We start from the raw sequence: 18,423 nt of genomic DNA on the forward strand, positions 1-18,423 counted from the left end.
TATATATATATATATATATATATATATATATACATGTATACACACACACACACACACACACACACACACACACACACACGTATATATTAGTATATACATATACATAAAAGATCACATATATAAATATATGGAAATATGCATATAAATACATATCCACACAAATATAAGTGTATACATGCATACATATACATCCATGTACATATGTGTACAAGAATAAACATACATGCTTACTTAAATATATACACATACATACCTACAATACAGGCATCCACATAAAAACATATCTAGGTCCTAGCGTGTATATATATATATATATTTAAATATATACATATATACTTATATTTATGTATATGGATGTTCTTCTGTTCATGGAATTAACTGTGTGACTTGCTTATGTATAGCTAATATTGGACTAATTTTGTATTACTAGAAATTCTAGTGGGTACCTTTGGGCAACCTGTGTGACCTCTGTGTTCCTCTTTGTTTGCAGGGATCCATGAAACAGAAGTATTTTCAAAATCAAAAGCATGTTAGTGGAAAATTGTTTCCATGTGTGACTTTTCTATGTTGAAAAAATGTGTAGAAAATTGTTTTCATCAGGTGGTGCTTGTGGATCCCATATTTTATTAGTGCGTGTGATATCATATTATGTTTGAGAAAATGGAGATTTCATTTTTTTGTATGTTTGCTACTAGAATTTAAGGTGGCCGTTAGCGATATTGCACTATTTCACAAGCAAGAAACAACTATTTCAAATATAGAAATTGTCCCCCCTTGAATGTTGGGAAATTTTTCTCTTTTTATTGTTCGCGAATAAGCATTAAAAAAATTTTTTTATTTACAAAACAGGACATCTGTTACACGAATGAGTGTAGATCAAAAGCACAATGTTGTCCTACAAACATTAGAACAAGAAAAAGCACAACGTGAGAACTACAGAAAAGATGAGGAAGCCAAAAAGAGTAGTTCAAGTTCAACAAATGATGACTCCAGTTCCGAGTCAGAGACAGGTATGTTTGCAACTTATTTTCATTTTTTCGAATCTAATTAACAGAGCCTTCTAGTTTCAAATATTTTATTGAGTAAGAAATAAATTCAAGATTTTGTAGGTATCAGCAAGTTTAGTAACAGTGAAGAACATAAAACCATGGCATTTTGAACTAAGGTCCTTTGACAGTGATTAAATATATGTAGTGGGTGAGGAGTGAAAAATTAAACTTGATCGACTGAATACCAGGGAAAGGAAAGGAGATGACGAGGGCCCAGAGTGCTGGTGGGAGCAGAGGAAAGCCAAGCAGCCAATATTGTACAGTGTGGTTTAATCAGCTAGGAAAGTACAGATACTCAGTGACAGAACGAAAGAAACAAGTGTTTGACGCTAAGAAAATAATGGAGTGTCTCTGAAATGGCGGCAAATACAGTGGGTAGAGTGGGAATAGTTGAAGATGTGTGTTCATACATTAGAAATCGTTGTTTACTTGTAGAAAATGACCTCTTGTAGTGGGTTGGTGACTTTACACTTATGGCTGTGTGATCCAGAAGGTTGCAAGTGTTTTCTACTATAGTCCTGGACTGACCACAGTACCTTGTGAGTGAGTGAATTTGGTGGAAAGGAAACTGAAAGCCCATCATGCATGTGTGTGTGTATGTGGTTCCCCTTCCTGACAGCTGGTGTTTGTTTGTTTACATTCCCATAACTTTGGCAGAAACAGACCAATAGAATAATTAGCAGAATTGAAAATAAGTACTAGGCACAATTTGTTGGACTGAACCCTTTGAAGTAGTGCTCTAGCATGGGCGCAGTCCAATGACTAAACGAAAGATGATTATTATATAGTCAGGTAAGAAAAGTCAGTACTTGTGACTTTTGTAGACTCTCCCAGACTGGTGAAATTGATGTGGTAGGTTTTCGTCTTCGACAACTTCATGTTGGTGATTGTTGGGAAAATATGAGTTAAGGGAATACTTTACATTTTTGCAGTTCTGAGGAGAAATGATGAAGGTATGTATACAGTACAGGGTAATGGAAATGTGAGTGGAATGAGAAGGGCAGAGGCTACTTAGTACAGTAATAATAAAAATAAAAAATGGCTGAAGCCTTTTAGTGATTGAATGTTTCCCAATCAATCAAATCCTCTTTATTGCTCATTCAGTCTTGGATGGTTTGCAAGTGTTGTTGAAAAAAAATCTTTGTTAGCATATTGAAAGCAATATTAAAAATAGATAAAAGGTACATTGTCATTGTAAACTTTGATTATAAAATTTCACATATCTCACTTGAATGGCATTGTTAATTTAAAAAAAAAAAGAAAAATTTTTATTGGAAAGTTAGGTATAATACTTCTGTCTGCAGTGCTCTCATGAACTGGATTGAAACTTTGTTTCATGCCTGAAATTGTTTTAAAAAATTTTTTCTTTTTAGAACGTCAGAATGAAATTAACAAGAACACATCCATCCCCCACACGGTAAGTTTCCACAATATGTATATATATATATATATATATATATATACACATCTTATTTTTGCTGCACAATAATGGAATGAATTTTAGAATTGATAGCAAAAAAATATTATTAGTAGAAGTCTTAGAATACTGGACAAAATGCAGTATAATATTTACAGAGTTCAACTTTGGTAGAAGTTGATATACTTTTCATATTTCCACAGTTGCTAAGATATTTTACCAGTCCAGTACTGGGGTGTATTGACTGTGGCCTTGTGCTAATGTTCGAACTTGTTACTCAGAATACAATTAAGTGCAGTTATTGGTATATACCTTCTCTGATTAGTATGCAGCTTCTTTATTGTGTATTGAATCTTTATTCCTGTTTTACTAATCGGACATTGTTTCTCTGAAATATTTTGTCCGAAATCACTTTTTCATTGAATGTCTATAGTACATACATCCAGGTATCAAATTAGGATAAGTGAGTTTGTTAGAAGGATATTAAATTAGTCACATTTCTTAAGCCATCTCTCAAACTGTTACTCAAGTTTCTCTTTTATTTTTTAAAGTTCTTTGATATTTTAACAGTCTTTGAGATACATCTTCATATTTTGGAAGAAAATCTGATTTACCATTTCAGCATGCAGCATACTGGGTTTAATACAAAAAAACAAAACCAAAAAAATATCCCTTTAATTTATATTTATTTCCTTAGATATTGTGCCTTCTTTTGTTTTCATTTCATGGAATGGTTCCCTGAAATTTCTTACTAAACAAAACAGTATACTTTATATAGTAATAGCTGATGTAGTTGTCTTGCTTTTTAAGTATCAGTCAGATTTATAGTCAATATTCTGTCAGTTCAGCAACCAAGTTTTTGTTCTGAAAATATTTTAACATTCATTTCATATTTTCCTTGGGATTTTAGTTATGTTTCCTGATCTTTCTTTATTTTCACTTAATGTAGTATATTCTTCAACTGAAATTGAAATCAAATGAACATAAACTAAATATAGAGTTAGATGATTTTGTATTATGGATGGTCAACTTCTCAGCAGTGCCTTTTTTCTTTTTTTTTTAAAGTTTAGGATTTTTTTAGTTTTTAATTGCTACAAAACTGGTTTTAAATTTAACTTGTTCTGTAATTTAGAAATTTTCTGTGTGTTATTCATTATACTGAGGATATTTTTCTGTAAAAAAAAAAAAAATCTTTAAGTTTTCTACTGTCTAATTAAAAAGTAAGTTTTTCAACCTGCATATCATACATAAATCTAAATTTATTTTCAAGTAACTACCATTTTCATCCATTTTCTCAAAATTATAATGGTTAATTATTTTACTTGCTTGTCTGCAAGTTTTATTGAGTAGCTTTATACTTTTTGCCATAGCTAGTTTTATTTCTGTGGGTACCATTCTGTTTTTCTGTGTGGATTCTTCAATATTTTTCTTTCTTTCTAAAAAATAAAATAAAATTAAAAAAAAAAAATGAAGAAAGTCTTTGATTGATATTCCCTCTTCTTTGGCTTTTTGCTTGGCTTGGGAAGGAGGAAGATAATGCAGCTCTAGCTTCTGACACAACAAATTCTCAGACTGAATTCTTATATGATGATGTATTTGAAGAAAATGTCTCTGAGACAAATCCTGACTCTGAGTATATTAATGATAATGTCACATTCACTCTACCTACCGATGAAACAGAGGTTCATTTTGATGAAATGGATGTGAGTATTTCACTCAAACCCAAGCAGCTGAAACAAGTTTTATGTCTGCTGTTGCTGTGCCTTTATACTAAACTGGTGATGGTTGGAACATGAACATTTTGCTTCCGTGTACATTTTGAGCTTGCATGGATTTTAGCTGTGGTAACAATTCGGGAAAAGAATTATGCTTAAAGTTGTATTAAGTTTTCTTTATGAAATCTGCTTTACTAATTGTTTTGATTTATCTCCAAATGATAGCCAAAATCTAACAATTTACAAAATTATATTTGATATTGAAATATGTTTTGTAATATGGAGAAAATATTTTTTTTCTCCATTATTTTCTTTACGTTAATCATATATAGTCCTAATAAAATTCTTCTTTTTAAAACTGTTTAAACCCCTAGAGTAAACTATAGACGTTAGATGAAAATAATGATCCTCTTCATAGTTTATCTGTTTCCTATTATGTCTTTAATTTTTGTCTTAATAGATAGTAAAATAATATCCATTGATTATGTCACAACCTAACTTCATTTTCTCTGATTATTATTGTTTGTCTTGCCCCTTATCCGATTAATTATCTAAAATATCTACTAATGATAATAACTCAAATTCATGATCACCAGTAAAATTGATGTTAATTAAAATTGCACCTTCTTGAATCAGATGTTAAAAATTTTTCCACAATTGCATGCATTTTTTTTGTTTTTTGTCATTGGTATTTTCTCTTCTTAAAATGGTCTTCAGAATAATGTAATCATTCTTCAAACATTCTGTATATATTTTTACTTTGCACCAATTCTGCAGCTATAAATGTTAAATGGAAAATAAAAATGTATTTTGATTACATTAAAGTCTGGGAATATTAAATGTCTTTGTTTCTAAAAAAAAATATTTTACATTGATAATTTGGCTAACACTCTTCCAAAATGAATTTTTAAGTCTGCAAGATTTATTGCAAAACCTATAAAATAGTATAACTAGATTTTAATCCATCTATAGATATGAACTTTAATGAATTTTAGCTCAATATTGAAGAAAGGATGTAAAAATAACATGAGCAATATCTAGAAAATTCGAGAGGTTTGTCCATGTAGTGAATAGAGAGCCACTGTTTCCCTACTAGATGGTGCCTTGATTATCTCTCTGCCTTATTTCCATCCCAATTTCAGTATGTTTCAAGAAAGTTTCTTATTACTGGTTTGTGTGTATCTTTGCACATGTTTAGTCATGTGTTTGTCATTAATATCTCATGATAAATTCACACTCTTATGCTCTTCCAAGATGCTTGCACACAAATGTACATCTACACATTGATTTCAGTTTTCTTTAACATATAAAATATTGGCTTCTCACAGTTTCCTATTGGCAAAACATCTTTGTATTTATTTGTTGTTCTCTTGACTCCATAAAATAGAAGGATAAACGTTTGTATCATACTATTAAAGTCAGTTGTTTGATAAAGTTTTCGCATTCTGCACCACATCCATAAAAATTGTCTTTTGCTTGAGCTTGAAACCATATAGCTGAAATTTGCTTCATTATAATTTCTATGTACAATATTTTCTCAAGCTTAAACTTTATTAGCTGTGTAAATCGTGTGTTGCAAATGTGACTAATCACACTTACATTTTGCTTAAATACCTCCAGCTCCTTTCATGTCTGTATATCCATGCATTTCTAGTCCTGTAAATTATTCATAAAACATCAAGTTGTATTTATTTTGTCTCTGAATGTATAAGTTATTGGATTTTATCTCCAATTTATAACAATGGGATTTATTTATTTATTTATTTGTGTTTAATTAGCTTTAAAGTAACACTTCAATATTTCATTTATACTGTGTATTAAAAAGAAAAGTCAATACATAGTTATTTCCTCTGCTTCATACAGCAAAACTTCTCTTTTGATGCTTTTTTTAAAAATGTATTTTTACTTCAATCACAGTGGTTAAGATTATCGTTAAATTTTTGACTGAACAGGACAAATTTGATTATGAAAACTTATCTGAAAATACACTTTTTCACTTAAGAAATGTATGATTGTCATAAGGTCACATAGGCACATACAAAACATGCAACCACAATTCATGTATAATATTGATTCCACAGGAAACATAATGTTGACCATTAAAGTAAATTGTGAAGATTATTGGCTAGCTTTTCCTTGTCCAACACATGGAATGTTTAATATCAAAAACTGAGCAATTATTTTGAAGAATTAAGTGCACCAAATCTATAAGCAATCTTATAGTAGAAGAAACAGCAAGATTAAACTACTTCCAGATGTATTTTAGAAGAGTTTAAAGATGGACTTTGTGCAGTGAAATAATGCATTAGAGAAACCATCTAAATCTAATACATAACTTCATGTTCACTAGAAACATGGTTTGGAACTAGCAAAGAAAGTTGATAAAAAGAGAATTGAGGATTCCTATTATAGCTTCTATTTATATTGATCCCAAATATATTTTGGAATCATGAAGCTTGGTTATTTTGAGTGGGTAGTACAAATAAGTTTAGGATATATTTAAACGGCAGTGCATCAGCATTGCCGAAGCTCTGAGCTGAAACTACAGCAAAAAATATATATATATATATATATATATGTGTATGCACACACACACACACACACACACACATATATACATACACACACACACACACACACACACACACACAGGCACACACACACACACACTGTAAATCTTGAACCATGAAAATATTTTACTAGCAAATGGTGGCTTTTTAACTATTTAAACCCAGTATATAATCTTAGAGCCTAAATGGCTCAGCTATTGGATTACCCACTCTTAGATTTGGACTTAAATTCTTTTTTATATTATATCCATTAATTGCCCCAGTTGACTTTTTTATGTGTAAACTGAAATAACTTAAACCAAATTAAAATAATCTGAAGGTAAATTAAAATAAATTTGAAAATAAATTAGGAAGGGCATCCAGCTGTAGAAACTCTGCCAAATCAGATTGGAGCCTGGTGTAGCCATCTGGTTCACCAGTCCTTAGTCAAATTGTCCAACCTATGCTAGCATGGAAAGCGGACGTTAAACGATGATGATGAAACAAAAAAAAATGTCTTAAAGTAAATCAAAATACTTGCAAAGGAAACTGTTTCCTTCAATTAGATAATGCCACCCTATATATTATCCAGCATACAGAATATACATTGTGTATCCTGGACTAAAGTACACCATATAGCCTGTTTTAGAATGGTATTATTTTATGGGAATTTGGCTGTGCTATTTGAAGCAGGTTGAACAACCACATATGGGTTTTTTCTTTATTGTCTCACTTTGGCTACATCATTCAATGGTATATTATAAAAATGTTAAGCCTATAATTCTCTGAAATTTTTTTAGCCAGTTGCAACAGAAAAGTCATTGGAGAGTTCTGTATTTCTAAAATTTTGTATTGACAGTTGATATATAACTTGGTATTTATCAATTGACACATTCAGACATACACAATGATTGAATTAGCTGATGAGATCTTTTGGGAAACGAAATGAAGTGTTACCAAATAGCTTACTCATTTCCCATGCAGCTTAAATATATTTAATGTTTACTGAATGGAAGCATCTTTATGATGAGTTTTAATTTTTTTTTTTTCTGGAATATTGTTTTTTGGATTGTAAATTTATTTGTATTTTGCTGGATATATTATCAACTATTTTTAGTTTCTCAAATAACATTGAATATTTGTGAAAGCATCTATGCCATATTGCAGCATGCCTTTTAGTTTTACACACTGCCCATTGCTTTTCCACCACTCCTTCCTGTCTTAAAGTTGCATCTCCCTTATCTATAATCCATTGAATGATTTTTAGGTGCCTTCTTCACCAAGTGGTACACAACCTTCCCTGGCAAGCACTCCCTCTGTCATTGGATCCCAAAGCAAGACCTCCACAGTCCAATCCACGAAACCAGAATTACGTAAATTTGGCAGTACTAGTATGGTTCCTAATGAGACTAGTGAACATGATGCTGATGTTTTTCCTCGCTCAGTTTCTACTCCTCGACTTGCATGTGATGATTCTATTGTGAGTGTGCATCAGTTTATTGCTTATTGGGAAGCAGTTAGCCCATTTATTTTCCAACTATAACTTATTTAAAAAAATGTTAAGCTTGTCCATTTAACGAAAAGATGGAAAGCAAGCATTCTGCTCCATAGATATTGAAGAATAGTTTTTAAGTTAATGAACCGTTTTGAAACTTCTTCCCTGTGAGTGTCCCAGACTAAATTTTTGAGATTTTCCTTTCCAATTGCACAGTTATTAGATTCTTTTGTAGTTAGACATTTTTGTCTGATACTACTAACTGATTTATCTTTGCTTATAAATGGAATTTAACCACTTGTTTGGTTGTGAACTCTTTTTGATCCTACCATTTTTATAATTACTGTCTGTATAACTTTATTTCATTTGAAGTGTAGGGGGAGAAAGGCATTTTCCTCATTTAGTTTCAACCTTTTGGTTGTGATTAAACTGGGTTTCCATAAATTTTCTTGAAATATTTGTTTATATTTTATTTAGAATAAGCCAGACTCCCAGCAAACTCCAAGCAGTGTCTCATCAGGAAATGTCTCTGCTGAGTTTACAGTGACTGCACTTCCAGAACCGCCAACAGATGACAGGTTTGTGAGATTATATAAGCAATTAAATGCTAAGTGGTTATATATTTCTACATACTACTTAATTTAAATTGTTCTAATTCTCTAATGTGCTTTTGTTTTCTTTTTTTGTTAACATTTTTACTGAAACTGTTTATATTCCTTTTAATATATACTTATAACAGTATTATTTGTGATTAATTTGTTTCAAACAATAATTCACAATTTAATTAGAATTTTATCTTAATTCATTTAGCTTTTGATACACGGTTTTTTTGTTGTTTTCGAATTTATTATTTCATACACTCAATTGTGTGTGTATGCATACACACACACATGATGCTGCAAAGCCTTCAGCTTATTTATGCTTAAAACAATAATAATAATAGTAGCATATATCATTTATTGACTGTTTACTTGAACACAAATATATTAAATATTTGAGCCAATGTGTGTTACACTAATTACTTCAACGGAACTAAATGGAAAGTGCTTACCAATTCCCACTTAATTTTAGTGGTTAGTGCCAAGAAAAGTTGTTCTACTGTCAGAACATCTGTTATTTAAATTTACATGTGGGTACCTATTATGGATGAATGTTCTATTTCTTACATTCAGTTTCATGCACAGAGCCATTATGAAGTATTTAAAAAAAATGCAAGCTCTTTTTCATTTCATTAATAATATATTTCAATAAGCTGTTGTTCTGTTGAATATTGTTTGAACATTCTTGTGAATAATTTTAACTTAACATAAATTGCTTGGCTATATCAATACTGTTACTGGAGTTCTTATTTTTTAGTATTATTATTATCAAGTATAAATTAAGTAAATGTGAAAGTACAAAGAGAAAGTTGATCAATTTTGTTTGCAAACAATATTCCGGGAAATGAAGGCAAGTCTTTTATGATGAAAGTACAGCTGATTTATATATTGCATATGTTTATCAGTTTATTATCTTTGAATAAATTACGTCTGCATACTTTGTATATTTAAATAACTTGATGCCCCCTTTTTTGGCATGGTTCTGTAAGGATAGCATGTTCAGTGTTGTCTTTCGTTTTATATTTATTCTTCCATTTTGTCTGTGTGAATTATCTCTTCTGCTTATATATAACCTTAATGTGTTTATATTCCTACAATTTCCTTTGTGGCCTGCATGTAAAATGAAACCATATTTTCTCTTCTCTTATTCTCTTTCTCCTCTAATCTGAGCACTCCATAACATTTTGGCATAACAATTAAGCAAATTTAAAATAACTCATTGAATGTGATTAATATGCTTTTTATTGTTGATATAATATCTCAGAAGAGAATGTTTGCTCATCTTTAATCTGGACTCTATAGTTCTGAAGCATTTTTCTCTTTAACTTTTGCAAATTTTTCAACTTTATATCAAAAAAGAACAAATTATCTATTAGTCAACTGATATTTATGTCAGTTGAGTTAGCCAGTAGTCCTGTCCCAAACCTTTCTTCTCTTCACCTGTTTGGTCTTGAATTGACCTGTTACCTAACCATGTCAGCTTGCTTAACATTTAACATACGCTTACACCTAATAGCTAAAAAGTACTTGCAAGTAATAAAAAAAATATTTCTCACAAAAAAAAAAAAAGAAAAAAATGGGTTTAAGGGTACTATCATGATGCATAAGCAGTATGGCCATAAGTTCACGTTCATTGGGGAAAATATTCTAAAACCAATTAAAAGTAGTACTCACCAAGGATTTCCTAAAAATACTTGATTCAGAGCCTATGTAAGTATATCATTATAAGTAATTGAAACACTGGCAGTACTTCCTCTCATTGTTTTCCTGAAATAAGTTATATCTCTTGCTGCTGCTTGCACCAACCACTTCAATGAAATTGTGAGATCGATGTAATTCATATATCATGCTACCTGAATAAAATTGGTATGTATGTACGGGAAGTGAAAGAGTTGTTTTCTTACAAACAAGAGTATCTCTTGCTTTGCTTTCCATGTCATTGCTTAACAGCATTGTCCCACTTGTAAAGTGATATCACTGTATGTCAGCTGGTTTTGGTATTCAACAAAAGAGCTTCTAGAGGATCAATCCATTTGCTAGAAATATCATCCAAATTACACCCACTCCCGTAATGGGTATCTGGAAAATGTCATGATCAAGACTAGAATGCTTTTCATCATACATTTGTCTGATCAGCGCTGATCGAGATAACAACCAAGTTCAATTTGATCCATTGAAGTATGGCCACAATATGGTCCCTGAACTTGTTAGAAATATTAGCCAAATGTCCTTCAGATCCTACACTCTTCAATTAGAAAAGAACATTAAACAGCAGTCCTATATAAACAAAAAAGGCAAGTTAATATATATTACATAAACTAGGAGAGAACCAATGAGAAGGCAATGTTTTGCCTAGTATAAAGAATGCATTTAAAAAAACTTAAAACATGAAATGAATGTTAGCTTTATTGATTGAAACAAAATTATATGCTACATGTTTATGTGCAGGCATGCTTGTGTGATTAAGAAGCTTGCTTCTCAACCATGTGGTTTCAAGTTAATTCCCATTGTGTGGCACTTTTGTCTCCTATAACCCTGGGCTGGCCAAAGTCTTGGGAGTGGATTTGGTTGATGGAAACTGAAAGAAGCTTGCCATGTATATATGTATTTGTATGTTTGTGTACCTTTCCTTGGCAACATGTGATGTTAATTTCTACTCTTAATGGAAAACATGTCTGGCCATGGAAAATATTATCTTGCTTAGAAACAGATGAGGGCTGGTGACAGGATGGGCGTCTGGCCACGGAAAATCTGCTTCAGCAAATTCATCATTATCTCTGGTAATTGATGTTGAGTACCATTATATGCAAAAACAAATTAATGAAATACTTGGAGAGTACTGTTTAATAATGGTTTTACAATGTTAATTTTGACTATAGTATTGACCAAATTAATCGCAGTACTTTTGTATCATGATTACTATGTAAACAGAAAATAGTTTATGTTTATTATTGATAAACAAGTAGCACTAATCATTAATAGTTAATATTTGAAGTCAACACTATATTTAGCTATATTTTGGTGTTAGTATTCTCACATTTTCTTATGTACAAATACTCGATAAATTAATGCCTCTTTACACAGTTATTACACATCCCAAAGTTTGATTCCATTTAGAGCTAAAAACTGAAGCTGGTTCATTAGTTTTGGCACTTAGTTTTGCTTATTGTTTTGCCTGAGACTTTCACTCTTTATTTTGCACTTAGTATATTTGTCTGTTCATCTAATAGAATTTGCTTTGCTTTTAAAGTAGAATTTTATTTTCCTAATTGAATATTAAATGATTTTTTTAACAGTTGTTTGTTATTGTAATTTAGAAGATATTTTCTTCTGCAGTAAAGAAAAAAAAACCCATCAAATGCTTAAGGGATTGCCCTGTTGACTTCCCTATTCTTATAGAAAGAAATAACATAAAGCCAAAGCTCTTTCTCTCTTGCCCTTCCCTCTCCAATTTTACTTTTCCTTTTGCACAAGGTTCTTCTTTCTCGTGAATACCTCACTGTCACCACTGTCTATATCTGTAGCACTACTATATATTACCAATATAATTATTAAACGTCTGAAATTTCTTATTTAGTGAATTGGAATTTACATTTAGAATATACGTAAAATTTAACAATATTTACATTATGTAGGTGTAATTTTGAATGTTCACAGTACCTTGAAGCAACAAGTTGGACATCTTCAATTAAATCAAAGGTACTTGTTAATCCTGTAGTTGGAGAGTGAGTAAAGTAGTCATTTTGAAAACCTGTAGATCTATTGTAGACCTAAAATCTTATGTTCCTCAGGCTTTTAGAATGAGGAAATTACAAATTTTAAAAAAACATGAAGTAATATTGATCTAATTCAGTTTTGCTACTATTCAAAAGCAAAACTTTTAATTTACTTTATATAGATTAAACTCAATGTAGTACATTTATATATTAACATTCTGATAGAATAGCTGGGTTTTTCTCTCCTTTTGCCCAACTTCTGAATCCAGCATTAGTTTCTTTTTGTGTGCTTCAGTGTCATCTCTCAAACACCTACCTCACCGTAGTTTTGTCTGTTTGTAACCTGCATGAAGCATGTCGTGCTGCTTGCTATCCTTACAGATTATCCAGCCGCTCGTCCAGCTATAGCCGGTTCTCTAGTCCCTATAGCTTCTTTACCAGACATTATGTGCCTTACTATCACAGACTCGAAGAAAAACGTGCTGAAAAGCAGAAGAACTCCACTGTAGCCACAACAGCAACCATAACGACACCCATTTCAACTACTGCACCAAGCATCAGCAGAAGTTCCCTGGTAATAGGAGATAGTGTCGGTGTTAAGGAAAATGCTGAATCAACTGATGCTGATACAAAAGTGACATCATCGCTGCCTTCTCCTAGCATTACTGTAACTATTGCTAGCACGACTCCTACAAGCACCCAAGCTAATACTTCAACAACCTCAACTTCAGTTTCAATTTCCACACCTACTACAACTACAACATCAAGCATCACAACGGATATATCAAGACCATCATCGACAACAACTAAAAGGTATACTTGAGGATATATTATGCATTCTGACGGATAGCCCTTGTAATACATTGCAGCATATATTTTCTATAACTAGATATAATTACTTAGAGTATTGTGTTCCCTTCAGTTGTTTTAGCATCTGGAAAATGAAGGATTTAAAGCTAAGTAAAATGAACATCTACCTTGGCTCCCGACCAATTTTACATTAGCTGATTGTTTTGAAAATTTTAAATATAAACAAGTTTCTCAGAGCTAGAAGAAAATACATCTTAAAGACATTGGGGTTCTCTCTATTGTTCCCTATTTTGACATGACTCCCAGATTCATAAAATTGTCACTTTTAGTCCGTTTATATAAATTTAGTTGTAAGTCATTATGCCAATATTATTATCTCGCGCACTAGTTCAATTCCACTCAGTCAATTGGTTAAATATCCAACCAACTAATCGATTGTTTGCTTAATTTGGTTAAACAGTAAGTCATTTGTTTTGTTTTCGTTTGTCAAAGCTTTTTTATTGCTACATGCAATCTTTTCAGTGTCTTTCTTCTTAGTCCAGACTTCTTAGAACAGACTAAGAACAAAGTCAGTGCAAAGGTTACAAGTAGCAACAAAAAAGTTTTAAGAGAAGAAAAAACAACAAATGACTTACTGTTTAACTGAATTAAACAAACAATTGATTAATTGATTGGATATTTAACCAATTGACTGATAATAAAGAGGTGGAATTGAACCAATGCATGTGTTAATAATAATAATAATAATAATAATATAATGACTCTCTCTAGACACTACAAAACTTGTTTCAACACAAGAATTTACATAAAGAAACTTACAAATTGGATATTGTTCAACACTGTTTTAGCATAGTCATGGCTTACAATGACTGTAGATGGAATTTTTCCTTTATTTCCTTTGTGACAAGTAAATATATAAATACATTGTACATCTTAGGCATATAAACAGCCTACTTCCAGTTTAGTTGTAAGTGTATTGTGTAACAAGTTTTTAATTTTGGATATTTTACAATATAGTTCTACATTTCTGACTGTCGGGTGATATTTATTTTCACTTGACAGAAGCCTAGTTATATGATTTTATACTTTTAGAAATAGGTTCTCCCATGTTAATTTTTGAAGGATGCATATGTTTAAAGTATATTTAATGAAATTAAAATAGGCTTCTCTATATCATTACTAAGTATGGTAAATTTGATATGTAGATGGCTATTTTAATGTGGTACTGCTTCTATTGCATATAACAGATTTTTATTCAGCCAGGCAGCTATTTGCAATATTATTGTTTTGAACATGATCAACTTGTATTACATTTAAGGCATGAACAATATTTTATTAGATGTTTAAATTAACTTTATATTATATGAATTTTATCAATTCAAAGAAAAATTGCTTTTTTTCCTTGTTCCAGCTTTTGCATACCTATTTTCCTTTGCCTCCCTTATCTAAAAGCAACAGGTGTTGATGAGAAGCATACTGGTTTGACAGTTTAAAGCTGTGTGTTATGCTGTTTGTGTGTCACACTGTTTTGCATTGTTTTTTTTCTTTTGTTTAATGAAGATATTAATACCAAAAAAAACAAAAACAAAAAAAAAATTGACTTCTCAGTACTTGAAAGTGTGTAGAATTTGTTGATATTTATATAAATGGTAATTAGTTCTAAATCATTGGTTACCTCTTCCAATTGGTGGAACAATTCTTAGTAGAAAATAGTCATCTGATGAAAAGTGAGATATTTTCTGTTGGAAATTGCTTTTATAAAACCAACTGAAGTGGAATTGTTGCTTCAATCTCTATATATTGACATTATTATAATCATCATGACATCTCATTTTCATTATCAGCATGGATTGGCTGGGTTTGTTGTGTGACATATTGCCATTCATCTTGATTTCATGACATCTTGTCTGTGAGACCATGTATCCTCTCATCTAAACTCTTTGCCTTTTTCTCATGTTTTCTTTGAAACTTCTCTTATATGTTTATTTTACCCTTCATTTTTAGTAGTAGAGAAAGGCAAGCTAAAAGCTTACCTTGGCAGAAACTGCTGCAAATTATTTAATTTTACTATTTCTACCATTATCTGGTTATAAAATAGTTTGTCAGCACCATAGTTAATTTCATAGAGGAGTGCAGGAGTAAAAGTGAGGGAGTGAGATGTTGTGATCTTCATGGTCTTTTGTGTTGGACATTTTGACATAAATACAGTTAAGAATTGAATCTATGTAGTTGATTTAATTTGTGACATATACTTCATTAATTACATGATTTTTTTCCCTTTTTTAAAGGAACTTTCTGAGAGATTGCCTCTGTGTGTAATCATATATTCATAGACTGTTTGTGTTTTGTCACACACACAACATATGCTTGTGTATGTATCTTCTTCACTGCACAGACTTGTCCTGTTTTGTTTATCAATAATTCATATATATATATATATATATGTATGTATTTTCTTCATTAGAACGTTCGAACCTCCAAAACGAGATGAGGAGACTGAAACTCAGAGAAAAGCTCGAGCTAGGAAGGCCAGGGAGACCCGTCGTTCAACACAGGTTTGTTTTATCTGTACCAATTTTTCTAGTAGCACCAATGATTCAGCTTTCTACCATTTTTACCTCTTTTTTTAAAAAAATATTTATTCTGCTCAATTTATCTCTAGTACCGTTCAGATCCCACTTTCTTCAAATTTACATCTACATCTTAGGGTTGTTTTCTGGCCCATCTCACTCACCTAAAAGATAGGTTACCTTCCACTTCTCGCATATAGTCTTGCCTACCTCCTACTTTTTACTTTCTTTTCCTATTCAGCATCACTTACTATAACCTGCTTTTCTTTGATTTCTTTTTTTTTTTTTCTATCACTCCATTTCTTCTACTGCATTTCTTTCTTTTCCCTGCTCTCTATCACAATTCTTCTCAACTTTCTTCTGTACCATCCTTCTCTCTTGTTACTTGCTCACTTTCATGTTTCCTTCTGATCTATTTCAGGTTTGCTTCATTTTCTTCTAAATGTTTGTGCATACGTCTTTTGCTCCTCAACCTTTCTGCAAGTTCTTGTCTTCATTATATGATGTCCACTACACACAGTTTACTTAGTGTTCTTCCTCACATATATGTAATATGTTCTTCTGGTCATTACTATATTCTCTTGATTTTCCCACAGGGTATCTCAACAGAAGATATTGCTAAGGCAAAGGCTCTGAAACAAACCGGAACTGAAGAAAAAGAGAACAAAGAAAAAGAACAAGAATGTGATAAGGACTCAGACAAAAATGATCTTGCTAAGGACCGATTATCAAGTGAGATCAGTAAGGATGGCTTACTAGACACAACTGTTACAAGTGATGAAGTGAACTTGAGAAGTCATCGAACATTGGAAGAACGGAGCCATGTAAGCAGTTCATTCCTGTGGTTTTTCTTGAATGATGGCCAGTGTTAATGAGGTTAAAGAACTCTGCCTTGTAGTCAGAGATACAGACAAAACTGTTTGCATCAGTTGTCTTTATGGTTGTAGTTGAGCCCTTAGCTTTAATTGAACAATGGTCAAAAGCTTTCCAGTTGTGACTGTCCCAACTTTTTCTTATGTACAGAGAGCCAGGACTTCATTATCCAACATACATAATTCTTTAAGATGGTTTGGTGAAGTTTGTTTGCTATTTCTAGCAAGTTGAATAACCACATACAATCTTCATGCCACCATTACCATTTCACAGTTAGGAATTAGCATTACTTATAAGCACCAAAATACAAAATGACTCTCCCTTTATCAGTTATTGATCTTCTTAATTGTGAATAGCGAGTTTAAGGTTGCTTCACTCTTTTCCCTATTTGTACATAACTTCCCTTTTCTTTGACACTATTCATGTAGTTGTAAGAATACAGTCTTGCAGTCACTGAAGGCCATAGATTTACAAATTTTAGGATGAACTAGCTCGACTGTTTGTAATCTAGCACCAAGTCATTTTTTTGTTTTTACATAATGTGTCACCTGTAGCATAAAAGTGTGTTTTCTGATGTCTTATATAGTAGCAACTGGATTTATTTAACCTGTTATAAATTTTAGTTTGTGTACATGCTGTTGCTGTTGTGCACTGCAAAGTTTCAGCTAATGCCATCACTACATGGAAAATTATTTCTGTGTTAGCAGATGGGGGTGATTGTTGTTTCATATTTTAAACATAGCAATTATCAACATTTTTTTATGTTCTTGACTTCAGAATCCAATTTAATGTATGTATGTTAATCCTGCTATGAAGCTTTATTGAACTAAAACAAGCATTTGACAAACATGTACTGGATAATCTCTATAAGCTGGTTACGCTTGTCAAAATGATCGAAATGTCAAGTGGTACTTTTCGAACTCAATTTTAGGGCTCAATACAACTGCTGTATCTGACAAACTAACCATAGAATTTAACTATGGAACTTTTCTCCAGTTAGTCCCTAACACTAAAATTCATGTAAATCTAGTAATGGTGCATAATTTTTGTTGTTGTTGAACATCTTGACTATAATTTCTCAATAAGCTGGTATATTACCAAAAGCATTCCTGTTGTGACTACTCCTATCATTTTTTACATGTATTTTATATCTAGGACTACATTATTCAATGTGCTAGTACTTTTTTAAATGTACTTTTGACTGCTATTTCTTGAAAGTTTATTAACCATGCAGAGGTTCTTTTACTGGCTCATATAGTTTTTAATTTAAGAACAACAGATTTATGTTTCTAGTCTTTTTTTTTTTTGTTCCTTTTTTACACTTTATTAATTTAGTGAGTAGTTTGGCATACTGAATTTATTTAAAAGGATACTGTGTGTGTATATATAGATACTGTGTGTGTGTGTATATATATATATATATATATATATATATATATACATACACACACACACACACATAGGCGCAGGGGTGGCTGTGTGGTAAGTAGCTTGTTTACCAACCACATGGTTCCAGGTTCAGTCCCACTGCGTGGCACCTCGGGCAAGTGTCTCCAATTATAGCCTCGGGCCGACCAAAGCCTTGTGAGTGGGTTTGGTAGATGGAAACTGAAAGAAGCCCGTCGTGTGT

General features: G+C 31.8%; 1 protein-coding gene across 10 annotated transcripts in view; it reads left to right on the forward strand.

Annotated features, from left to right (window-relative positions):
* LOC106871763 (protein phosphatase 1 regulatory subunit 12A) overlaps window positions 1-18,423 on the forward strand; it is a 216,364-nt gene that overhangs the window by 118,215 nt on the left and 79,726 nt on the right. For 4 of the 10 annotated variants that reach the window (XM_052978463.1, XM_052978462.1, XM_052978465.1 and 1 more), the window contains exons 8-15: window positions 850-1,010; window positions 2,423-2,466; window positions 3,993-4,169; window positions 7,998-8,210; window positions 8,703-8,803; window positions 12,922-13,353; window positions 15,815-15,905; window positions 16,517-16,744. In XM_052978463.1, coding sequence (XP_052834423.1) covers window positions 850-1,010; window positions 2,423-2,466; window positions 3,993-4,169; window positions 7,998-8,210; window positions 8,703-8,803; window positions 12,922-13,353; window positions 15,815-15,905; window positions 16,517-16,744 — 1,447 coding nt within the window. The remainder of the gene's footprint in view (window positions 1-849; window positions 1,011-2,422; window positions 2,467-3,992; window positions 4,170-7,997; window positions 8,211-8,702; window positions 8,804-12,921; window positions 13,354-15,814; window positions 15,906-16,516; window positions 16,745-18,423) is intronic. The other 6 variants (XM_052978464.1, XM_052978466.1, XM_052978467.1 and 3 more) reach the window with 6 other exon arrangements.

The sequence above is a fragment of the Octopus bimaculoides genome, chromosome 2 (genome assembly GCF_001194135.2).
Source record: "Octopus bimaculoides isolate UCB-OBI-ISO-001 chromosome 2, ASM119413v2, whole genome shotgun sequence".
Taxonomy (NCBI): Eukaryota; Metazoa; Mollusca; class Cephalopoda; order Octopoda; family Octopodidae; genus Octopus; species Octopus bimaculoides.